The sequence below is a fragment of the Meles meles genome, chromosome 7 (genome assembly GCF_922984935.1).
Source record: "Meles meles chromosome 7, mMelMel3.1 paternal haplotype, whole genome shotgun sequence".
Classification (NCBI taxonomy): Eukaryota; Metazoa; Chordata; class Mammalia; order Carnivora; family Mustelidae; genus Meles; species Meles meles.
Window position 1 is genome coordinate 123,923,889 of NC_060072.1, and position 25,081 is coordinate 123,948,969.

The window sequence follows — 25,081 nt, forward strand, 5'->3', positions numbered from 1 at the left end:
AAACATTCCCTTACGGTACCTCTATTCATCAGTGCTTTGGTGAGTTGGAGACTCAGACCCATCCATAATGGGTGAGTTTTCTGTTGCTTCTCTGAACAAAGGAAAGCAGAAGAAGGAAGAGAAGAGAGGTCATGTTAAAGAGAGGAACTGACAAAGACATGATTAGTAGCTTATTAATACGTTGGAGAGATCGGCTGACTCCACACCCCAGTGTTAGTGACAGGCAATCCCAGCATGCAGAGCTTTCAGGCCCTCAGGGTGAGTCAGAGACCTCCTCAGTTCCGTGAGGAAGGCAGGCTTTGGCACTTTTTACCCATTTCCCACTCTCTGATCACAGCGCGGGGAGTAGTTACTGGTTGTAAATGATCATTCACCTCCACCTGATAAAGGTTCACTTCAAGGACCCAGATTGTTTCCAGCGGGTTTCTGGTTGGTCCTGAGGCCTCGACCAGCTCTCTGCGGTGACACCCAGGTTTCCAGACCAGCACAAGCCACATAGGCCTGTGAGGTTGTGTTCACCCACTTCCGGCCGGCTGTCAGTCAGTCACATTTAGATCAGGGGAGACCGGGCATGATCCAGAAAATGTGGAGGATCCAAACGGGCTAAAACCTGAAGTTCTGATTTGGGTGGAAGGGTTTGGCCCCGGGAGGTGCCATCCTGAGAGCAGACCTAACGTTCTTGGAGTTCCTCTGGGTGCAACTCTGGGGCCCGAGGCCTTGCAGCAGCTGCCCGACCCCACAAGATGGAGCTGGCGTGCGGCTGGGATGCAAGGGAGGGTCATAATGATCTGGGACAAGGACAGAGCTGCAGCCCCCAAAGCACACGGAGACGTGGAAGCGGTTGCAGGCTCCCTGCAGCTGGGACTGAAGGTTCTCCCGTGGCAGACGGAGGGGGAGGCGGCGGGGGGCACAGCTCAGGGCCGGGCCATCTCGAGCAGGCCTCAGAACCTCGTTCAAACACAACTGCCCGGCCCCACGCCTGAGTTTCTAATTTCGCGGGTCATGGGTGGGCCCCAGAATCTGCCTTTCTCACAAGATCTCAGGCCACAGATGCTCAGGTACTGGTCTGGGGACAACACTGTGAGAACCACCAACCTGGCAGAAAAAGACAAGACCCTGGAGGTCAGGGAACGCACACAGACTCATTCGGCCGTGTGACTCCGGGCAGGGCATGGCTTTTCTCTGCACCTCCTCTGTCAAACCCAGAGATCTGCGTGTCGCCCCCTCGAGGCCGCAGTGAGGGACATAGGACCGCCTCTGCCTTAGAAAAAGCCCCTGGCCTTTGAGTACGCAGCAAGCACTCAGTAAGCAGCGGCTCGCCTTCCCTTCCGTCAGACGCTAAGGCCCCACAGAGCCGGGCCTTAAAACCACCACAGGTAAGGAACAGGAACAGAAACAACATCTGCCAAGCGCGGGAGCCGGAAATGCCGGCAGGGGAGCCGGTCCCGCTCCCGCTCCCGCACAGCTGCCGACCCTTCCCGACCTCCCCACGGACGCCCCAGCAAACGGGGACCTGACTAAAGCCGGAAAAGGGATCCCTCGCTTCTTCACCCCATGGTCACCGACAGGACGTGACAGTCAGGTCGAGGCAACATCTGGGGAGCAACAGAGGCGGCAGGGACCACGAGGACACCAGCTTCCGTGCGTCCTCGGGGCTTCGGGAGTCGCGAGCTCTGTCCGCGAGGTCGGAGGCACTCTGCCCACGCTGGAGCCCGAGAAGGAACGGAATGCTGCTTCACCTGGGTGGACCACGTCTTACCGTTCTCAGGGTGCCTGTCCCTGGCGCCTTGTGTTTGTTACGAACAAGCAGCCGGCCAGGATGGAGACGGGCTCTGAGCCTCCTGCCTGTTTCCCTCAGAAGCATCTTGGTTCCCAGACGGGACACCCTGGGGAGCGAGTGAAGCCCGCGCAGGCCCCAGCGTCTGGTGCTCAGATCCTCTCTCCCTCCGCCTCTCGCCAGGCCCTGCAAGTCCACCTGAGGCCATCTGAACACAAATTCAATGCCACCAAAGGCTGTGACCAAGAAGTGCTGTCTTTCGGGCACCGACCTTCCCCATGTTCCTGGGACCAGTGTCGAGAGAGAGCTGAGACCACTAGCCTGTCTAAAGGACAGCCATGGAAAGGAACCAGGTCAGAGGGAACAGCGTTCTCGCAGCTTCTTCGGGAAGGAAAAGGTTTCCCAGGAACACACCCTCACCATGTGTTTGCCGACAAACCCTTCTGGCACTAGGATCTTGTACTTGTTACTACATCCTTCCTAACAAGGAAAGCTGAGGATCATTCTAGAGCCTGGAAAAGGAGCCTGGAAAGTCTGAAAGGGGGACTCACCCAGTCTGCCAGGTCAGGATGTGGTGGGGACTGCTTGGGGGCGTCGCTCCAATTTCACTTGACGGTGTTGAGCTTCTCTGGCTTTGAGGTAAGGCAGCTGCAGAGAGGGGATGCAGAGGAGACAGGGGTCACACACAGCTCAGGTGAACTTCCTTCCAGAGATCCCTGATATGACCCCGCAGCGGGGTCACCGTGGGGAGATGCCCACCCTGCCCCCCACGTTTGGCCATTTCCATTTTCATCCTCAAAGCATACGGCTCCATTCCGCGTCCAGCTGACCTGGGGATCCTAGGCCCCGGCTGTGCACTAGCAGGTGGCCACAGGGATGGCGACAGCCCCCACTGCGGCAGGGAATCTGAAGCCCCGGGAAGAGCCTGTCTCTCTGGACACCAGGGAGAGAGGCTTCCGGGCATCCTCAGATGTGGCCCCCGTGTTAAAACAGTGCTATGAACAGAGAACTTCCAGAAAGATGGCCAGCACTTGCTTCTTGTTTCAGGCCTGTAACTGACCACTTGAGGACACGTCCAAGGGCGCAGGGCCTCTATAGGAAAGCTCACCAAACTCAGCTACTAGTGTATCGATACAGGTGGCATTCTTCCAGCTAGGAAAATTCACTAGCAAGTAAATCCTCCTGGAAACACATCCTCTGCCTTCCTGGGAATGGAATCTTTCTCATCAGTAACCCTCAGAGACAGCCGCTTAGAATTGTCATCTACAATACACTCCTGGAGAGCTACCGAATCTCTGTCCAGGAAGCCAATCTACCGGGAGAGCGCTACCGTTTTGACAGAACAGAAACTGCTGTTCCCATCAGCTGGCGGCTGCTAACGCCATTCCAGAGGCTCGTGCTCTTTAAATGGTAACGTGTAATGCATTCATTTGTTCCTCCTCAAAATGCACCTGGAGAGTCCAAGGCACATTTCACTGGGCTTCCGTAACAGATGAAAGAGGACTATGGAGAGGGGTGAGGACCATGGTTCTCTCATGATTGCCTGAATCTCTTCTATTCTCATCTCTGGAACTTGTCCTTTGGTCGATGGGCCATAATGAATGAGTCAACGGGGACAGAAGGCAGGAGCTGTGAGCCCCGGTGCACCCAGGCTGGCGGCCCGTCCCTCCTCTTTGTCCCACTCATTCCAGGTCCCAAGAATCCCTTCCAGTTCCCCAAAGGTGAACCCCCTTTTCTGTCCTTCCCCCGATTACCCTCACCTAACTCCCATCACAAGCAGATCCTGACTTGGAGTTCCTTCTGTTGACTACTCGCTCTCATTTTATTCTTCCACTTTAAAAAATCATTTTACCCTTTTCTTTCTCTATGGTCAGTCTGAGCAGAGCCTCCCGGCCGTGCCCCCACCTCCCTGCCCCTCACTGCTGAGCACTGACGGCCACTGTCACCGCTGTTGTTTCCCACGGAGGGGCTGGGAAGGGAAAGTAGCTTCTGAAGCCAGCGGTGGTGGTGTTCACTCTGGCCCTGCCCAGTGCTTAGTACAAGAATAGAAAGTAACTCTTAATTAGGTTAGGAAAGTTTTTAAGATGTAGTATCAAGTGTTGAAAGTACTTATACCAAAATTCCTCCAGTCACGTTCCTAACATCACGGAGAGGGGATCTCTAGAGCAGCTGGGGCTGAGTTCTGGCACTCCCGCCCACAGCTGTCCTCATCCCCACCCAGGGGACACCCCTTGAATCCCAGGGCCCCGGCACCCAAGCCCAGCATCAGTGTCCCTCTGGAAGGGGCCCCTCGGGTCTCTAACTAGTGTCTCTTCAACCAGGGTGAAGGTGCGCCTTGCACTGGATAAGCTGAGACCCGTCTGCGCAGAGCTTCTCTGGCTGTCCCTACAGGAAGTGGCTGGAAGGACGGTTTGCACCCCCACCTCGGAAGTCGAAGTGGGGGCCAGTTAGCCCAGCGCTGCCCCAGGTCCCCCGAGATCTATTGCCCCCGCAAAACCCGGGCTGGCACCACGGGCATGAAGGGGGGGGGCGGAAGGCCCCCAGTCTCATCTGTCTGACGCCAAGGTTTCTAGAACTCACCATACTCTGAGCACACCAGAAGCCCCGGAAACAAGCCGCTGGCTCCCCCCTACCCCCACCCCAGGCAAGGACGCATGTGCCAGGCCTTGTCCCCCCCCCGCTTCTCCTCCCCTCCCTCCCCCCCCTCACCTGACGTGGCCTTGCACATCTGGGGCATCCTGGTGACCCTGCTGTGCGCCACGAAGGTGCTCTGGGAGGAGGTGCTGTACTGGGAGCCGCTGTCCGAGGACGTGGAGCTGGTGTGCGACAGGCGGCTGTGCTCCTTGTGCGAGGCTGTGGAGCGCTGGTACCACTGGCGCAGCTCGTCCGACACCGCGGCGCGGCCCGCGCCCTTGTCGTGGGCGCCCTCGCGGCCCAGCGACGGAGTCCGCAGGATCTGCGAGCGCGACGGCGTCAGGCGGCCCGCATCGCCCTCGTCGCCGCCGCGCCAGCTCTCCCTGAACAGGCCGCCCGCCGTGTACGAGTTGGAGGTCTTGAACTGCGCCTTGACGCTGTAGTGGCCCTCCTGGTCGCTCTCCAGGCTGCGCACCACCACGGGCGTGGCGCTGCCCTCGATGTACAGCGGGTACTCCTTGATGCGGTACTGCGAGCTCGGCTGGCTCTGGCTGTGCAGGTAGACGCCGTGCGCGCCGCCGCCGCGCGCCGCCAGGTTGGGCATGCTGCCCGAGTTCGCCGCGCCCAGCGCGCCCGCCGCCCGCTGTCGCTGCCGCTGCCGCGCGCGCGCCTTGGACGGCGAGTCCTCGGCCAGCGTGGAGTAGTTGGCGTTCATCTGCGCCGGGTAGTAGTGCTCCGAGCTCGAGTGGCTGGTGCAGGAGGAGCAGTCGTCCATGGGGTCGGAGCCGTTGCTGCTACGAGTCCGTGGGGTGTAGAAGTCGGGGCTCCCCGTGTCGTTCTCCGAGCCCAGGAGCTTGCCCTGGGACTCCAAGCTGGAGCTCCGGTGCCTAAAGTGCAGGGCGAGGCTGTGCAGCCGCGTGGGGCTGAGGTCCACCGACCTGCGGGGAGACGGCGCCTGGGTGGGTGGGGGGACCCGAGGGAGGGGGACGGAAAGCGGGGAGCAACTCTGCCATCCTCGGACCTGGGAAAGGGCAGAACGCCCAGCCCGGAGCTGCCATCTAGCAGACGGGGGAGAAGCAGGGCCGCCCCCGGAGTCAGGGTTCTCCTGCCATCACCAGGTGAATGCAGGGGCCAGTGGGGACAGCAGATCCCTGGAGGCCAGATCGGCCTCGCCTGGGATGCCTGAGTCCCCGGGAGCCTGGGACAGAGCCAGCACTCACAGAAGGGTGTCCTCTGAAAAAATACGCCAGTAGCCTGGCCTGTTTGTTTTCTTTTTTTTTTTAATCATGGAAAGGGCTTCTATAGATACAAAGAGAACCAAGAGAATCCCTTTTCTAGTATTATGTTCAATCATCTGAAACACCCACTTTTTGTAGATCAAACAAGAGTCCCACAGTGGGCTCTTCACAGGCTTCAACCAAATACGAGTATGAAACCCACAGAAATGGATTTCCGTTCCCCTGAAACTACGATGGAAGGTTGCGGGCACATGAGCACTTCGGAATGCCTGGTGCCAAGGCTTACCCTGCCCCTACCTTGTCTATAGTGCCCGCTCTTCTTTTGCCCACCTCTGTCGCAGGGGTGGACAATGCTAGGACACGTGTGAGACTCAGGGTGGCCCCACTGGCCAAGTACAGGGAGAGGTGAGTTCCTGTTCTGTCACTCAGGGTAGGACCTGAAGTCCCCGGCAAGGGGCCCTCCGGGATTCGGTCCTCAGTTTCCTCTCTGGTCCCACCCTCTCCATCACCTGCTCTGGGCAAACTGGCCTCCTGGGAACGTGCCAAGTGCAGGCCTGCCTCTGGGGCTTTGACCCTGCCGCTCCCCGAGATGGCCTCAGAACTCGCTGCCCCATCCATTCAGGTCTCTGCTCAAATGTCACCTTATTAAAGAGAACTTCCCCTGTCCCTGATGCTTTCACTTAACAGAGACTCGTTTTCCACTATGCAGACTCCTGCCCTGTTCCCTTTTCTTCTTTGTGCTTATCACCACTTGACATATATTTTTTTTTTTTCTTGTGACTCCCCAGTGCTAAAATGTCACTCCAGTGAGAGCTGGAGTATGGTCTGTTTTGTCACTGCTCTAACCCCTACGGGGGTACCTGGTACATAAAGGCACCCGATAAATACTTGTTGCATGAAAGGATGAAGGAGACAATCTTGCCTGGACAGCTCAATCTCATCCTGTATAAATCCATCCTTTGCGCCACAGTCCTGGGCAATCAGGCTTTGATAGAATGGAATGATGGCTTTGGTTCTGCCTCTTTTCAGAAAAAGAAAGTGTGATTCACGGCTTGACTTCTGCCTGTCCTTTTTGCTCTACAATGAACTTACACCTTGCAGCACTGAGAAGTCCAGGATAACAGAGACATCAGTGGGAAGCTACATGAAGACTACAGAATAAAGATCGCCTGCGTCAGTGCGAGGCTGGTGTGGGTCCAGCATGCTTCCCTCTAACCTGGCCAGCCCGGCCTGCCTCCACGTTGATCAGCAAATGTCCCTCCATGGGGGCCTGGCGGGCTCAGTCTGTAGCACAGCCGGCTCTTCCTCTCAGGGTTCTGAGTTCAAGCCCCACATTTGGGGTAGATATTGCTTAAACAAACAAACTTTAAACAAATCTTAAAAAAAAGGGAAGCTCCATGCCCACTGGCTCTAGAAGCCTGGGGTTCTCCAGGCGACTCCTGGTGCCCATTGAACGTAACTAGGATAAGAACAGGTCTCGTAGCTACCATGGGCTGGCTGCCGCCTGCTCGGATCTTCATCCCGCCTCGCTTTAACAGGAACCTCCCTCACTGGTTCAGGCCTGCCCCTAGTTCACCATTCTTTGGGCCAGTTTGGGGCCAGGGAGATCTGCTCCAGGGAGGGAAGTGGCCCCAAGACCTGGTACACTCACCTCGTGGAATGAACATAGTGGGGACTCCGGACCCGGAGGTCTGGTGTGGACGGCATGCTGGACTGCGAGTTCCAGTGGGGGAGGCTGCGGATGGGGCTGTTCTGCAGGGAGCTGCTGCCCCCGCCGGCTTCGGCACAGCTCCCCGTGCTGGGAAAACGCTTGTGGCTGCTGCAAACCAGAGGACACCAGGCTGGTCACTGCCAGACCCAACTGGCCCTCTTCCCAGGGGGCCACCTAGCTGCAGACATCAGCCCTGGTGTCGGGAAAGCTGGCCCAGGACCGCCCCACCTCTTGCTCGGATTCTGATTGTGGTACTCAGCCATCACCCCAGAAGTGGGAGGGGGTCCCCATCCCTGATCTCCATGGTGGTGTGAGGCAAACACCCTCGTCAGCCTTGTTCTGTGTCGTCCCTGCCCTCAACCAAGTTTCTGTTTTCCAGCCGACAAATATTTACCTGTCTGGACAGCCACTGGGAGCTTTAAAGGGCGTAATTAAAGGAAATGAGAAAAACAGAGAAACGGACCAAAAAATGCCTTCCAATAATCCCTCTCTGCAATCTCAGCCGAGTAATGAGCTGATAACATACAGCTAAGACCACAGCTGCCCGGTTCCAGAATCCTGTTGGACGATGGTGCTGGATTCTGAGCCACTTTGGGATTCCTACGAGTGGCATCTCACTTGCCTGCAGAGTAGTACCGCCCCAGACTTCCTCCTTACCTCCCACGTCATCACACAACCTTCTAGCCCTGTGCCAACACGCCCCCTTTTTCCTTGTGCAGACGGAGCTGCACCTTGACAGGGTCAGCAGCAGAGGGCGCCGTGAGCACAGCACTGCGGACCCGCCGTCCCGGGAGGGAGGCCATCACCCGAGGGGATCCTGTGACTGTTTAGGACAGCCTTTGTTTTTTTTCTTTCTGTGGCCTCCCGGACCCGGCTCACCTGGAATGGCCATGGGAGGAGCGTTTCTTGACCTTCTCGTAAGGCTCATCCAAAGAGGACTCACTCCACATTTTGGGTTTTATGGGGGACTTGTCATAGTCGTTGCGGTGATAGTGCATCTGCCGGAGTCCCTCCAGGGACTGGGGAGGGGGGGGCCTGTTGTGTGACGGTGGCCGAGGAGGGAGTCCCTTGTGAGGAGACTGTAAGGGGGACAGTGTGCTGGTGACCTGAGAGTCTTCTGCGCAGAGATGGAGAGAGACGAACTGAGCAAGGGTCCCTCCCGCCGACCCAGACAGACCCGCCACCCCCGCCCATGTCCTCCCCTGCCCCGCAGACGGGGTGCGCTCGGTGAGAGCACCCCACAGCTTCCCCACTTGCCAAGACCAGTCCAAACAGAACAAACCAAACCGACACTTCAAGCAGCACTGGGCGGGGAGAGGAGTTTGACTTCGTGGTAGCTACAGACCGAGGGAAGCCCGAATTCCATAAAGACCCACCGCGAATGATGGCTTCAGAGTGAACATCAGAATGGGGTCCTGATTATATCGTCGAGTTGTTTCTCGGCAGACCCTAAGCGTCCACTTTGCTCTGGAGAAGTTTTAGCTCTGTGAGGGTTCTCTTTTGTTCACTTCTACAACCTCAGTGCCCAGAGCGACGGCACCCAGCAGTAAGTACTTGTGTATCAGGTGTACTCTGACGGCTCAGTAAATACTTGTTAGAAGAAATGAAAGGTACGTATGTTGAGGGCTGTGGGTTTCCCCCTCTCTGCTTTCCTCAGATCGCTATGGTCCTTTAATGTGTGTGCCTGGAGATTTTCCTCTCAGCCCTGCCTTAGGTTCTTCTGGAAGGAGACGGGCTACAGATACTAACCAAACGGAAGACTATTCCCTGCCCTCAGGGGAGTCATGATCTATCGCACCCGATGTGCTGAGGGGAAGTCAGCAGTGGACAGGCAGAGAGGTGGAAGGGAAGAGCCCAGGGCCACATCCAATTGGGACGGTGGCTGGTGAGGAGGAGGACGGAGAGAGTGGGGAGCTCCCGTCAGGGGCGAGGGCAGCTGACCTGCTGTGCCCCCGAGATGACCCAGCTGCCCCAGCTGACAGGGGACATTGATTCCGACTGAGAAATGAGAATTTGCAACTTCGCAAGCATGGATGTGTCAGAATGAAAGTCAGGTCTGAGAACCGGTCAGCTAGCAGGGTTCAAAGCAGGCAAGGCTGGGAGAGGGATGAGGCAGGGGTTGAGGGAGAGGGAGATATCCAGCGTGGAGAATGGGGGTGGGGGTGTGAGGGAGCAGCAGTGCACAGAGGGAGGAAGGAAGAATTCAGGGTTCACTGTGATGGCAGAGGGGGAGTGTGAAGGGAAAAATACACAGAAGCAAACCTCAGAAACTCCAACCACCTTTCACTTGGCTCCATCCATCTCCCACCAGTGTTCTTAATTATAGCCTAAAATTCTCCATCCCCGATCTGAGACTCTATTATGTACCCTCTCCTCAAATCAGTAAAGGCAAGAGCCCCTAGAAGAGACAAGTCTGCACTGGGAGTAGGGGTCCAGGTGAGGTAGTAACGCCCCTCAGGGGGCCTGGGGGTCTGGAGACTAAACGCCCATGGGGCATCCACATTAGCTGACAACAGGCACGTCCCCCAACTCTTCTCTTACCGCGGAATCTCACTAAATGGTCCGTGCTCCCTCCTTTGGACAGACTGCAGCCCAGAGGCCAGAACCAGGGCTGGATCTCCCACATGCAAAATGCTTCTCCCTGCTCCCCTGCAACCTGGCCTCGTCCCCGCCCATGTAATGACGCTGACAATAAAAATAGTTATGACCTGATCACTAACAGAAGGCCAAGACCTCCGGGAAAATAACCTGCCAGCCTCTCCCCCCCATCAGCAGCATGATTACCAGCCTCGCAGTGATCACCACGACTCTGCACTGGGCAGATCATTTTGTATTTTCTGTGTGAACAGCTTCTTAGCACTGCCCATAAGAGGTTTCCCTAAAGGGCAAAGCAAATTAAGTGCCACTTAATATATTTCCGTATCATTTAAGTCCTGGCCAAGTGTTGGTTTAAACCCACAGGAACATTCTCAAAGATGGTCCTGTGCCTGGAATTCTTTCTTCCCCCACATGTGGTGGAGGTGGGCTAACGGGCTGGGGTATGGGGGATCAGTTCTGTTTTTCTAAGAATTTTCCAAGAAAATATCCTGATAACCCCTGGGCTTTCAGAAGTCAATGGAAAAGAGCAAGACAGTTTCAAGGCCTGACCAGCAATCTAAAAGGATATCTTCCCTTCCAACTTCACTATTTCTCAGGACAATATGGAGGGCGGGTTTTCTTCCTGCCAACCCCGGGCTTTTCTAGTAGGTTTCCATCTTTGACTTGTGATCCAACCAAAGTCCATGTCGTTCCTCCAGAAATGATGAAAAATCAAAAGGCAGCTGCACGCGGTGTTTAGTTACCAATGTGGTGTTGGCAACCACAACCTAGAACACCGTTCACGGTCTGTCACCTTACCCACCACCTCTGTGCCACAGAAGATACTCCAGTTCCAACGGACACGGGTGGACGTTGCGCCCACTTGCTCCCAACCGCACGCGTGAGCGCCAGGGACGAGGGACTCACGGAGCACCCGGCTGCCACCCGGGCCTGGCTCTTGCCTTTCCACCCAGCTGTGCCCAGAGACACACGGCTTAATGCCTGTTTAATCTGGGCCCGAGTTCTGAAGCAGGAAACGGACAACCTACCGTCCTCTAGCACAAGGGCGTCTGAGAGGGAACTGTCTTCACTGGCAATATTTCCATCTGAGAAGACAAAAGGCAAAAGTCTATGAGTTTCACACATTCCCCCAGACAGAGCCCTCTCTGTAAAAGTCATGAGTTTAGGACCGTCATGTCCTCTTTCTGACCAGAAGGATCGCCTGAAACACAATCAAAATGCTGGCTGGCATTTCTTTGGACAGTCCCTGGGGTAGGTCATTCCCCACTCCTGACGCTACACTGTGCCCCAGTGTCTTTGTCTGTCTGTCTGAGCTCTTGCTTCCCCAGGACTGGCAGCGCTGAGTAGCTTAATATCCAGGATAAAAGCCGCCTGGCCTGGTTAAGCTGCGTCTTTGTCACGGCCCAACCTCAGGGCGTGTTCCAACTGGACCAAAGGAAGAGAACTGCTCTTTATTCTAGACACGCCAAACCAGGGTGGGGAACTTGGCTTTGCTCTTATGGCCATAAATGTCTTCTCCATAAACCTCTTAAGTCATTAGTAGCGAAAACAAGCTGCTAAATACAGCTTCTCTCTCTCCAAGGCTTATTTTTATGGATACTAGTTAACCATGAAGACGCACCCAAGAGGGAGCCAAATAATCCTTCCTCTTTAACATCTGGGGACACTGAGGGCCAACTAGGGAGGAGTGGTTTGTCTGCATTGCTCTGCTCTCTTGGAAAAAGGAGCTAGAGGTCTCAGGTCTGAAAGTTCCAAGTTTAGTGTTTTAGCTTTTGAAATAAAACACCAGGCTAAGGAACTACAGAGAACCCCAATTATTCCTCTAATTCGAGTGCAGCAGAAACAGTATTTAAAGGATGCTGCAAAATAAAGAAGATACATTCTTGAACAGTTAAGAAAAAAAAAAAGGCTGCAAACCTGGATGCGACAGTGTGCTGGGGGGACAGACACAGGTCTGGACACAGACTCTGGTGGCAGGGCTCACAGAACAGACTTCGCCAGGCAGGCTGGGGAAGTTGGCTCTTCCGTGGCTGGCCAGGGACAGGCCCCCCTACCCCAAACTCAGCTCTGGTGACGATGCTGGATGCTTCCACAGAGGTGACACTCCCCGAGGGCCTTTGAGGGTCACAATGAGGCCCCAAAGAGGCATCACACAGACCAGGGCTGGCTGCTGCTGTGTTCAGAAGTGGGTGACAAAGGGACAAAGTCTTGGCCACAGACAATGGGGCAGGATGGGGAGACAGTTACTCCAAATTTCCTAGAGGGAAAGGACTTTTTTATGGCCCCTCTCTCATTTTCCTCAACTAGGAAGTCACTTTACTGGTGTTACTTGGTGGACTGTGAGCAACTAGGGGACAGAGAACCTTGACTTTGGTGTCTTGGGAGTTTCCAGTATAGCGTGGCTTCCCTAGTAAGCCCACATTTTAAGGTTGCACAATTGTATTTCATGAATTAGATACTATTATTACATATATATGTAATATATATAATTGTGGTAAAACATACATAACATAAAATTTACCACTTTAACCGCTGTGAGCCGCACAGTTCAGGGGCATTAACTATATCTGCATTCTTGTGAAACCAGCACCGCCTTCGTCTCCCCAACTTTTTCATTTTTCCAAACAAAACTCATACCCATCAAATTCTAACTCCCCGCTCCTCCTCCCTCAGCCCCTGGAACCTCTAGTCTACTTTTGGTCTTCCTAGAGCCAAAGTGTTTTCAATGTGTCAACGATGAAAGAACACTTGACACGCACTGTACAGAGTCCGCTAAACACAGAAAAAGAGGACTGTAACCGCTGGGCGACCTGGCGGTGTTAGTGGATTCAAGGCTATTTCCTGCTAGTGTTTACCAAATAGAATCGCCCAGATTCCTACCCCTGCTGACCTGAGCTCGGGGGCTAGACAGTCAGAGAGGAGCAGCCGCATCCAACCGGGCTTAGGCTCCAGGACAGGGGCCCTTGGAGCGGCTCTGAGGACAGAGGCTCAGTGGGGGTGCCGGCTCGCCGTGTGCCCCAGCCATCCAGATGTGGGTAGGGAGTTCGGGTCCCTGAGGAGGTCAGAGCCTGGGCAACTGCAGTGAGGCCGAACCGGCTCGGTGAGCTCAGCCTGGCTCCTGGTGAGGGCGGGGGAGAGTGTGCTGCCCAGGGCTGCGGGCTCTTCCACAGCGCACTAAGGAGTGATCAGGACACTCTGACCATGTAATCCCCCTCCTCTGTGGACCAGACCTCTTTTTATTGCTCTCATTTAGTATCGGGTCTTGGCTAGCTTCACTTTACAGATTAAAAAAAAAAAGTTAAGGTCCAGGGTGGTTAAATGGCTGGCTCAGATCACACAGGGAGCCAGCTCTGGACCTGCTCCCGGGGCTGGGTCCTGACACCCCAGTGGGGAGCGGGCTTAGCACGGACCTGCGATGATCAGGGAAGCCCTCTGTGTGGGCTTCTTCCCGGACTTGATGCGGTTCTCGTTGATGGCATTTTCAATCTCCTGCAGCTTCTTCAGTGCGTTCAGATAAGAGGTTTTCCTTTGTTTCTTCAGTTTTTTGCTGACATTGGGGTCACTGGCGAGGCGGCGGGCAGCCTCTGTAATCTGGGATTGAATAGCAAACTCTCGTTCCAGGCGTTCCAGCTCGGCTTCCTGTGGGAGGGAAAGGAGGCCTGCTGACACTTCACGGGACACGAAGGGCTCAGGGAGCAGCTGAGGGAGGCACTGACCTCCCGGGCCCTGCCCCAAGGCCAGCGCGCCCCACTCTTAGGGAGACTCTCCTACCAGGCAACCAGGACTCGCAGGACCCAGCCCCAACCCTGCTGACCCCACAGTGGCCCCTTCCCTAAAATCTCCGGCAGCCAGACCCTGAGCACTCCCACTTTCGGGACCCTTGGCCCCTGTTACGTTCAGGAGACGAGTGCTGATCGCTACGTGGGCAGCACCAGCGAGAAGCGGAGCTTTCCCGCAGCAGGCGGAGGCAGGGGCTCACTCGGCTTCATCTCCCTGGTCTCCACAGCAAGGGTCACGAAGACCAGACCCTCGGGGAAATCAGAGCCTGTCTGGGTGGCGTCTCCCTGCCACCTTGGATGGGAAGGCACCACGGCTTCCAGAGCAGGCTTCCACGGGTTTGCCAGCAGGGGGCTCACACGGGCTCTCTGTCTCTCCTATTTTGAGCCCCCGTGGCGGGATGTACTCCACTCCACAGATCTCTTTTGGAAGCCCGTTCTCCAAGCTCCAGCCATCCTCACACCTGCCCGTTGGCAGCGGTGCTGGGCTGCGAGGCGCGACGGTAGGGCTGAGGAGCCTGGGTCCCCACTCCTGGGACTGAACGCCCCAGGACATTCTCTGTCCTCCCCTCTGTCATCTCCCTGTGGCTGCCACCCCTGACTTTGGCCAGAAGAAGCAAATGAGTGAATATGTCCTCAAATAGTTTCGGCCCCAGGAGAAATGAGGCTGTAGCCGCCAGGACTGGGCGGACGGACGGGGAAGCCCTGCAGGTGGCCCACCTCTCTGCAAACATCTGGCAGGAACGGACCGACCCACCAGCCCACTGCGAGGGACCCATCCCCATGTTCATGGGGATGGACAGACCTTCCCGGTTAACAAAGCCTTGCCTCCCAGCGGCCCATGCCAGCCCCGGAGCTGGCATGGGGCACAGCACACTTAGCGGGATTCCTTTCTGTTTGAGCACCTTGAGCCCGAGGGAGCGGGGAACTTGGAGGGAAGGGAAGCACGGGGATGACAGAGAACTGCTTCGGAGATGATAAACTCCTTCCAGGTCCTTCCAATGCTGGCTGCACTGGCTCTCTGCAGAGAGAGGAACGTGGGGATGGATTCCCGCCCAGAGTCTTGAAACAAACAAGTCACCAAGGACAAAGGCTGGTCTGTGAGGCTTCACTGCTAGAAGCAGCTGTCCCTGGGCAGTGAGGACAGCTCTGGCCCTGGGGCCCAACCCAGCGTGGGAGCCCAGGATGCGTTTGCACTCCTGGGGCGGACACGCACACGGCCACCAGCCCCGGGTGTCCAGATGGCTGCCTGCAGTGTGGATGGGGAAGTCAAGCGCGTTTCCAGGAGAAACAGAGGCAGCAACAGAGCTGACGGTGGGAAGCCCTTCCTTCCAAGAGGAGCTCTGCACGGGCTCCTGCCAGCTCGGGGGTACTTCCTGTCACTAACTCCGGACCAATACACGCAGGTTCAGGTAAGGATGACAGGCACACACAGACTTCTCGGGGAAGGAGAGGCCTCGCTTACTGGCGTGTGGGAAGGAGCTGCTGGTAGGAAGGCACTCGGGGCTGTGGACCCTCGCTAAGGTGGGGTCCCCTCTTCAAAGTTTAGTCCAGCTGTCTGTCCAGCATAAGAGTGGAAGTTACCCGGCAATCCCGATGACAGCGGATTTGAGAAGTACTTGACCTGATGGTCTCCTAAATCCCACCCACCCTCCCCCCTGCTCTGCCCACCTGCAGCCCCTGCTTCGGCTGTCTCCTCCCTGCCCACAGCAACTCACGGTTACCAAGCATAAAGCAGGTGTCAAGTAGCAAGCTAAGTGTTTCCCACACACCAGCGCCTATAATCCTAGCGACCACTCCAAGACGAAAGGATTTTGAAGCTCCTCTTCCCGGGGAGGAAAAGTGCTGAGCGTCAGATGTGCCCGAAGCCTCTGGTCAGTCCACCTGTGCCCTGAGGCCCTGCGACCGGATCTCAGACTGGTTCCCTGTTGGTGGCTGCAGGGCACCTGCGTCCCCCCTGAATCTGCCCTCACACTCACCCGTTGTGGCTGTGACTCAAGAACACCAGCTTCTCTCAGTCCCTTTTGTAAGAATATCTGTTTCAATGTGGCCACGGTATTCCCTTCCCTTCCCCCTTGGCTTTGATTCCTGTTCTTGTAAGTCCTCTGTTCAACAGCATTTTAATTAGTAGCTTCACTCAGAATAAATCCACGAAGACAGTTCCTGGACGTGACCTTGAGGCCCACAGGTTTGCATGGCCTCAACTCTCTTGGTCTGAGGCTGGAGAGCTTGTTAACCAGAGCGAGACCCAAGTCCCTGTACGGCCTGGAATCTGGACTCTCCAGCCCCAGCCCCCAGTAACTTTTAGTGTCAGAGGTATAAAGGAACAACGCCTCAGTGGCTCCTCCAAATGCGGACAAATGACATCAGGACAGCCCAGCATCTAGCTCATCCGCTGGCAGCAATGTTAGCAGCAAGGGGAAGGGCGGGCCCCCGAGGGCAGGCCCTATGGTCCTTCCCCAGTCAACGGCAGATCTGCGCCTATAGGCAAGACCTTTCTTTCTCCTTTGGTTGTTTCCTCCCACAAGAGGCTGGGCTCTGAGTAACAAAGAGCTGGAAGGTCATTAAAAAGACAGGTACAGGGGCACCTGGGTGGCTCAGTGGGTTAAAGCCTCTGCCTTCGGCTCAGGTCATGATCCCAGGGTCCTGGGATCGAGCCCCACATCAGGCTCTCTGCTCCGCAGGGATCCTGCTTCCTCCTCTCTCTCTGCCTGCCTCTCTGCCTAGTTGTGATTTCTCTCTATCAAATAAATAAAATATTTTAAAAAAAAAAAAAAAAGACAGGTACACCTGAGTGTCTGGGATGTCCTCCCAAGGTTCACTTCGCCACTTACGACAGGCCTCTCATGTTAGACAAATAACTTCCCCAGAAATCGAAATTGCCTACTCATGCAAGCGAATGCATCAGACCAGGGAGAGCCCCACGCTGACTGAGCAGCTAACTTAAAAGGGAGAAGGGAAGATTCTGGGGAGGAAGGGGAAATCGCCTTTGGTATGGGGTAGAAGGAAGACCCTGTTACAGAAAACATGGATGCCCCAACATTTGGGGGAAATATGGCTAAAGTGAGAGAATCCAGCAATATCAAGAAAAACACACCTCTCCTTTGGGCAGGATTTTCTGTTCATCCAGCTTGAAGGCTGTCCCGATTCTTCTTCGAACGATGGGTGGTTCCTCCCCGGGGTCCAAGGGATATTCAACGGGCAGCTTGCCTGTCAGCTCCTGCATACGAGCAACAGCACGAGAACAGGAATCAGAAGATGGCACGTGCTCGGTTCCTAGGATGCACACATGCACACGCACGGGCTTCAAAGCCTAGATTCAGTGCGTAGGCTTGAAATCGTCACCTTTAGCAATACATCTAAGGGCTCCTGAAATGCACTTTCATTTCTCTCTCTTAAGGTTTTATTTATTTATGTGAGAGAGAGGGAGAGAGAGTGCATGCACGCATGCCTGAGTAGGGGGAGGGGCAGAAGGAGAGGGAGAAGCAGACTCTTTGCTGAGCAGAGAGCCTGATGCGGGGCTCTATCCCAGGACCCTGAGATCAGGACCCAAACCAAAGGCAGAAGTTTACCCGACTGAGCCACCCAGGCGCCCCTCTTTTCTCTGAAAAATTATGAGAGCAGCCCTTTCTTTATAAAACAGATGTGCTTCGAAAAGTTTTTCCCAAAGTAAATGTCTTTTGGGTAAATAAAAGTGCCATCGGCTTTCATCATAAAACCCGAATCTCACTCATTTGTTAATTTACCAAGTGTCCCCTGTGCCTGCTGTGTGCTAGGTCGGACCATACAGCCAGGAGGGGCCAGAGGCCACACAACAGCTCTGGTCTGTTCAGTTTCTGTGTCCTTCCACTGCATCAAATAGTCCCTCACAAATATCTAAGTTCAGAATGTCCTTGAAATGAGTGTTCTTAGGAGGAGCGGTATCTAAATGGCAAAGCCAAGAAAGGAGCATATTACATAAACTAGAAACCGAACATAAATAATAATTACTCAACTCAGGCTAGGTGCTCAAGGCGCAGGCTGAGCTTAAAAAAACATTACAAGTGTACAAATAAGAGTTTCACTAGAAACTGAAAATACAATCCATTTCAGTGACAAAGTCATTAAAAAAGACCTGTTGTGCATTTCCAGCTCTTAGAAATCTGTGTGACTATAATGACTTCGCCGATGGATCACCACAGTGACTGTGACCCTGGCAGACGCCGAGGTCTGTGCAGCGATTCCGGATTAGAACGAAGCTCCATATTAGAGGTTACGTCTGGGAATAAAGATCGATTTGTAACCCACGTGGTGGAGGTGAGGCCTCCAGTGCACGAGGTCCCTTCCAGGGGCCAGAGGCATGTGGGAGAGCCACCGTGCGCCTCCACTGGCAAGGCCCAGCCCTGGGTTTCTAGTCCCGGGTCAATGCCTACGGGGCTGCTCAGACACGGAGGAGCTCCCGGTCCAGCTGCACAGAGAGCCTTTGTGCTGGGCAGCCCAGTACGGGTGTGCAATGCGTGAGCAAGCCCCAAACACAGGACTCGAGGTTGTTCACCCGCCTTCCGATAGGAGGAGGGATTTCGCCTTTCCCCACTGTTTGCGCACATGGAGTGCTTGTGTGCACATTGGGATGGGTGCATGCACTGTGCGTGTGTGCACTAGGATGTGCATGTGTGCGCTGGGAGTGAGACTAGGTTGTATATGTGTGCGCTGGGGTGGGTGTATTAGTAGGGTGTGTATGTGCACTGAGGTGTGTGTAAGTGTAACAGGGAGTGTGCACATACATATGTGTGTATATACACTGGCCAGTGTGCGTATATGTGTGCAGTGTGTGTGTGTGTGTGAGAGAGAGAGAGCGAGCAACTGGCATGCACAAACACAGCCACTGCTCACTCTCCTGGGCCTCTTGCCTGGGTTCAGGCCACCAGGAAATGAACTCTTGGGCTTTTTTTTTTTTTTTTTTTTTTTTTTTTTTTTACTCTTGGGCTTTTTACTCCCCAATGTAAGCATTTCTGAACACAATAGCCAACTGTTGAGTATGAAATGCTCTGCAATTTTCTTCCCTGTTTTTGTAAAAAAAAATGTGGTTCAAATGTCTCCAGAGTAGTTATGTGTTTATTCTGCAACATTTTTATCTACTCCCCTAGAAGCCGGTCTATAAATATCATAACACACTGAGGATTTTATATGGTTAGAGCTTTTCCTTTCTACTTTGAAACTTACAAAAAGGAGGGGAATATTAACATGACCATTGACTTAATAACTAATGTGTCTGCAGTTTTGAAACAGACTACTTTAAGAATGTGAGGCTACTGATTTTCCAGCACCCAGTAGAAGGTACTGGGTTCTCCATATTTAATCTGCCTTCACAGATAACCAGAGCCACAGGGGGAGGAGCTCGCTTTGGCACTTGCAGAGGGGCTCAGCCTGCTCCCTTCTGTTCTGGCCTTGCTTACACCCAAGCCACAGGCTCAGCTCCCTCTCAGCACCCAGATACCCCACTCCCCAGCGGACAAACAGTGCTTCTCCATACTGACCCAGAGAAGGAGCGAGAACCCTTACTGAGAAAGGTCTCCCAACCCCCCCCCCTCAACTTCCCTCTGGGGGAGTCAGCAGACTGGCTGAACGGACACCAAGCAATCCGCCCCCAGGACCCCTGTCCCCAGAGAGGCGACTCTTTCCACTCAAGTTCTGTTTTCTGGTGTCTGTGCTCTAAGAAGTGGGAGCTTTGTTTTCCTTATTTTGCTTTTATTTCGAGAGAGACAGGGAGGCCTTTGTAACGCATGCTAACCCTGCCTTGACATGTTTCTCCAGTTTTCTGATGCAGATTCCCTGCTGGGTTTAGGGATGTTTCCTTTATTAAAAACAAAACAAGTCTTTGCAAATTATTAAACGCAGACACCCAAGCTCTCCTTTTTTTCACTGCTTTCAGCAGATTCTCTATGAAAAGGTTACTAATATTGAGAGAGTCTCAGCATATCCCTGGCCAGGCCAGCTGCTTTCTGGAGCTTTGTGGGGCATTTGTGCTGGTGCGGGGCTGCTCTGCGGGGCTGCGGTTGAAATCAGCCCAGAGCCTAATTAAGTCAAGTTGAAATGTAATACGATCCCATTCTATAGCCCCTTGTTTCATGCTTCCTGGGGCAAGGCACTGGGATCTGGGGGCAGAGGAAATTACTCTCTTCAACTGAGCTCAGGAACCTCTTGCTTCCTATTTCAAGCTGCTGACCACCAGAGATCTGTGTGATGTCACGCAGAGCACAGCCGCTCTCCCGAGCGCTCCTACCCCACAACGTCTGTCTGCAAGCCCGTGCTCATGCGTGTGTGCACACACCCCCGGCATGTGTGTTGCATGACCAAATCAACTTTTTGAACATGCTAACAGTCATGGAATGAACAGGAGAAGGTGGAAGCAATATTCCAGCAAACAAACAGTGGCGGGCCACAGCGTCTAAACCCTCTGGCAACACAAGACCAGTGTGTACACGGTCTTGAGGAAGACTTGCTTTGCATAAAATTAAAAATATCACTAGGCTGAGACCTCATTTTAAAAAAAGGGAAGCACCAGATCATAAGTTTGAAAGGGGATTGTATACCAAGCAAAATCTTCGTTTCCTTGTTGATCCCCATTGAGGCTTTTCCATAGGATTTCCCAAAACCAGTGTGAATTATCCTCAAGAGAAACAAAAGCACCATGACAATAAACTCGGGCACAAAGTTTAGGAAGCTGGTGGCAAGCCAGTATGTCCAAGGGGGTAACACCACAGGAAGTGACGTTTTATAAACTGTGTGGCACCCAGGAGGGACCGCCATTATTACTTGTCATTTGGTCTCCAGTGGGGTCCCAATGAGGGTTCGAGCAGAGCAGCTCTACCCGCTATTGTCGCATTTCACTAAGGTCCACTCTTCCTGTTCATAACAGGGCGTGTTGTAGGGGTTGGGATTCCCACGTTTGTGCTTCCGAAGTGGTCCTGCCCTCCGCTGATGCTCGCTGTGCAATCCCCGCCTTTGCTTTTCATAAATACGTGAAGACAGAGGACGACACACACACAGACACACAGACACACACACACACACACACAGACACACACACACACACGGAATATGAACTGCTTACAGCTTCTCGAAGACAGAGTTTCTTCAGTTCCTCCAGCCGCTGGCGGAGTGTTTCCTCCAGTGCTTCCTGCCTGGATTTCAAGGCAGCCAGCATGTCCTTCTTGGCCGACTGAGAGCTATCGGATTCCTGAGAACCTGTCAATAAACAGTGGGGTTACTAGAGCAGCGGACAGGGGACCCACATCTGGACTGTGGAGCACATCACTGGAGCCCATGCCGTGGAGGTGGGACCTACCCAGGAGTCAGGGGAGGGGGGCACAAAGCGGGTGCTGCAGAGTCCCAGGGCCAAGGAGCAAATTCTTGGCATTTAGTGGCATTTATAGTTCCTTAGAGGACTGGCAGGAAAACTGACATGCCTGGAAAAGAAGTTTCTCTTTCTTGATAATCTGAAGATATGTGGCATACCTGTTTGATTTTCACTAGCATATCTTAATAGGCTTTATGCAGTGAAGGGGAAAGTTAAAATTCAGGCCAGTAATTTTAATATATAGTTTTAATTTTCTTCTTTTTTTCCATTTAAGAATGCTTATTTTTGGCTTAGTTCAAAGATGATGCATGCTTGTCATAAAAATTTTGAAAATGGAGACCTGTATAGAAATAGTCTATAAATAAGTCCCCCAGAGATAACCACTTCTGTGTATTCTTTTGATCTTTTTTTATCTAAGTGCACATATTTTAAAAATAAAATTTGATTTTCATTATATGTATTTTTAACTTAATACCATGTCATGAGCAAATTCTCTCTTGATGAAAGTTATACATATTTTACCACTCAGGGTGGAAATATCTGCATGATGATTCAAGCAGCAGACGGCTAGATATGAAATCTTGGGGGAAGGCAAACTGTGAACGAAACACAAAAGGAAATATGCAAGAATGCCAACTGGAGGAATTTAAGTTGGATCAAAAGAACACTTTCAGGGCTGCAGTGTTTGGCTCCTGAAGTGGGTTTCCAGCAATGAAGCTGTTAAACATGTTTACCTTGATGGGTTCTGACAAGGCCCACTGATGCCTTGGGAAGGAGAAACTGATTACATTGCTTCTCATGCCCATGATGTGGACAGATGTTCCTGGGTGTGTATTCAAGGGGCTCAGATGATGATGCCATTTACAATAGCATCAAACAACACCAAATACCTAGGGACAAATCTAGAGAAAGATGTGTAAGATTTCTACAGTGAAAACTGTAATATTCTACTGGAAACATTAAAACCCTAAAAAATAGAAAGGTATACCATAGTCATGGATTGGAGGCCTGATGCTGTAGAGGTACCCATTTTCCAGGAATTAAATAAGAGAATTGTTGCAACCCCAGGAAAAATTCCAGTGGGATTTTTTTTTGGGGGGGGGTGGGGAGGAAGGTAGGAACTGTATTTCTGTATGAAATCTGGGACAAGTCAGTGATCAGATGACAAACTTGAGAACAATGCAGTCACAACTGCCAGACTCAAGTGTTCTGTCTCTTCCAATGGTAAAGAAAGCATCCTAGAATCCTTAGGCTAGAAAGGTCTTTGTGACTTTGCATCAGAAACCTCTGCTATACTCAAATCATCCCCATAAATACACTATTCTTCTTAGTCCTTGAGCAGTATCTTACCATGTGACTAGGTTCCTAGAAACCTAATACTCAATATGTCTCAACAGCTATGTCTATTTTGACTCCAACTTGGGCTTTTCACTTTTTCTCCCCCAGCTCACCTTAGCTGGAAATAGTGAATATCTGGCACTGCAGGAACATATCATCTTTATTCCTCCACATTAGCTAATAAATATTACCTTGAACAAACATATAAATGTCATCATTCATATACTTGGATGCTATGATTAAGCTGTATCTCATCTTGGGAAAGAAATCTAGGACCCGGGAGTATCTATAAGTTATAGAACCGGCCTTCCAAACTTTCATTAATTTTTGTAGCTCTTCCCCAGAATTTGTCAAGCTCAAGAATTTGTTGCAGGACTCCAACTTTAACAGCAAACCCGAACAAAAGCATGAATCTTACTAAGGCTCTCCTGACCTCATGGTTGTCAGACATGAAGGCAACATATCACTGGATAATACTGAAGTCTCCCCTCCTGATATGGTTCAGATTTCCTGACACTGGAAGTCAGTTACCTTGTGCTTATCAGTCCTCAACTATCTCTAGTTTACACCCATCCAAGATCCCACAGCTCAATCACTGTGTGTCTTAACCTGGTTCTCTGAGCCATACTCACCAATCAAAATGCCAGACACAGAAACCCTTGCTGGGGTTCTCTCGTTCCACCATCTAAAGCATTAATAATGATATAATATGGGGAAGAAGTCAGACTTTAGGTTTCAAAAACAGGCCTGGGGAAAACTGAACCCAAGGAAATTAAAGGAGTTCTAGCTCAAGTGAAAAACTCATTGCTCTAATCTAAATGCTCTAATAGCTAGGGTAACTGAGGCAGAAGACAGAACTACTGATCTAGAGGACAAACTGACAGAAAAAGCATCAGGAGGAGGCCTGGAACAAACAGTTTAGAAACCATGAAAACAGAATTAGGGAAATAAATGACACCATGAAACGTTCCAGCATCAGAATTATTGGGATCCCTGAGGAGGTGGAGAAAGAGAGAAAAGACTGGAAGATATAGTTGAACAAATTCTGGATGAAAATTTTTCCAATCTGGGGAATGGAACCAGTGTTTGTGTCCTAGAGACAGAAAGAACACCCCCCAAGATCAACAAATCTAGAAAGACCTCGAGACACTTGATTGTGAGACTGATGAATCATAATTTTAGACAAGAGCTTCTGAGGGCAGCGAGAGGGAAGAGAACACTTACGTACAGAGGAAAGTCCATCAGAATAATGTCAGACCTGTGCACAGAAACCTGGCAAGCCAGAAAGGGCTGGCAAGACATATTCAGGGCACTGAATGAAAACATGCGCCAAGAATACTTTATCCAGAAAGGCTGACATTCAAACTAGATGGAGAGATAAAGAGCTTCCAAGACCAGCAAGGTTTAAAAGAGTATATGACCATCAAGCCGACACTGCAGGAAATATTAAGGGGGGGTTCCATAAAAGAAGAAAGAACCCAAGAGTCACATAGACCAGAAATTTGCAGAGACAATCTATAGACACAAAGACTTCACAGGCAACATGATGTCAATAAAAACGTATCTTTTAATAATTACTCTCGATGTGAACAGCCTAAACGCTCCCATAAAACAGCACAGGGTTGCAGACTGGATAAAATGACAGGACCCGTCCATATGCTGTCTACAAGAGACCTATTTGGAACCTAAGGATACATCCAGACTGAAAGAGAAGAGATGGAGAACCATCTTTCATGCAAACGGGCCTCAAAAGAAAGCTTGGGTAGCAACGGCGGTAGTGATTCTCATGTCAGATAAATTAGATTTTAAACTAAAGACTGTAGTCAGAGATCATGAAAAACTCATTGCTTTCCCTTTCACACCTATCTAACCTCTCAACAGGAAATGATGATCTATTAGGTCTAAGGGTTCAGCTCAAGAACGGCAGACATCATGAGAACTTTCAACTTTGGGAGGCAAAGCACAACATTTCTGGTTGTGGTCTCTGAGCTTTGGTGTTGAATTACAGGGCTCATTAGTGCTACTTAAATTATTATTATTTATAATAATTAGTCTGAATACCAAACCCACATAAGACAGGGTGGATGGCTCAAGAGGTCCCTTCTGTACCTGAAACCATGAATACTGGCAGGCTCCGGCTCATACCTTTATTCTGGAAATTGCTCCATGAGGAAGGCAGTGCTGGGTACCAAGTTAAATTTTTACAAAGTAACTGAGCTGGCTTGGCCAAGCAGATTTTTTTTTAGTGGTAACTGGATGGCGAGCAGAGGTCAAACAGACCTGGTTTTGATGTACTCTATGCTGCTCACTAGTTGTGTAACCTTGGGTACACGACCTGCCCTCCTTAACCCGTTGTAAAGACTAAAGGAGATAATGCATATACAACACTTATCACAGTGGCTTAAACTGGTCAGTCCTCAAAATCTAGGGTAGATTCAATGGGAGTGAAACACACCCACAAAGAATTGGAAAGAAAAACCACTGATGCTAGCTCCTCCTCGTTGCTCAAGAAGAGACCTCACTGTGCAATTCTGCACACAAAGACAGTATTTTCTTTCTTTCTTTTTTTTTTTTTAAGATTTTATTTATTTATTTGACAGAGAGAGAGAGATCACAGGTAGGCAGGGAGGCAGACAGAGAGAGGAGGAAGCAGGTTCTCCGAGAAGCAGA

General features: G+C 52.1%; 1 protein-coding gene across 8 annotated transcripts in view; it reads right to left on the minus strand.

Annotated features, from left to right (window-relative positions):
• The window catches only part of FRMD4A (FERM domain containing 4A), a 607,066-nt gene that overhangs the window by 15,915 nt on the left and 566,070 nt on the right, over positions 1-25,081 (minus strand). For 6 of the 8 annotated variants that reach the window (XM_046013725.1, XM_046013732.1, XM_046013730.1 and 3 more), the window contains 8 exons: positions 20,828-20,961; positions 16,832-16,954; positions 13,369-13,597; positions 10,987-11,043; positions 8,240-8,477; positions 7,301-7,468; positions 4,487-5,349; positions 2,329-2,425 (listed from right to left, as the gene is read on the minus strand). In XM_046013725.1, coding sequence (XP_045869681.1) covers positions 2,329-2,425; positions 4,487-5,349; positions 7,301-7,468; positions 8,240-8,477; positions 10,987-11,043; positions 13,369-13,597; positions 16,832-16,954; positions 20,828-20,961 — 1,909 coding nt within the window. Of the gene's footprint in view, positions 1-19; positions 92-2,328; positions 2,426-4,486; positions 5,350-7,300; positions 7,469-8,239; positions 8,478-10,986; positions 11,044-13,368; positions 13,598-16,831; positions 16,955-20,827; positions 20,962-25,081 lie in introns of all 8 variants that reach the window. The other 2 variants (XM_046013729.1, XM_046013731.1) reach the window with 1 other exon arrangement.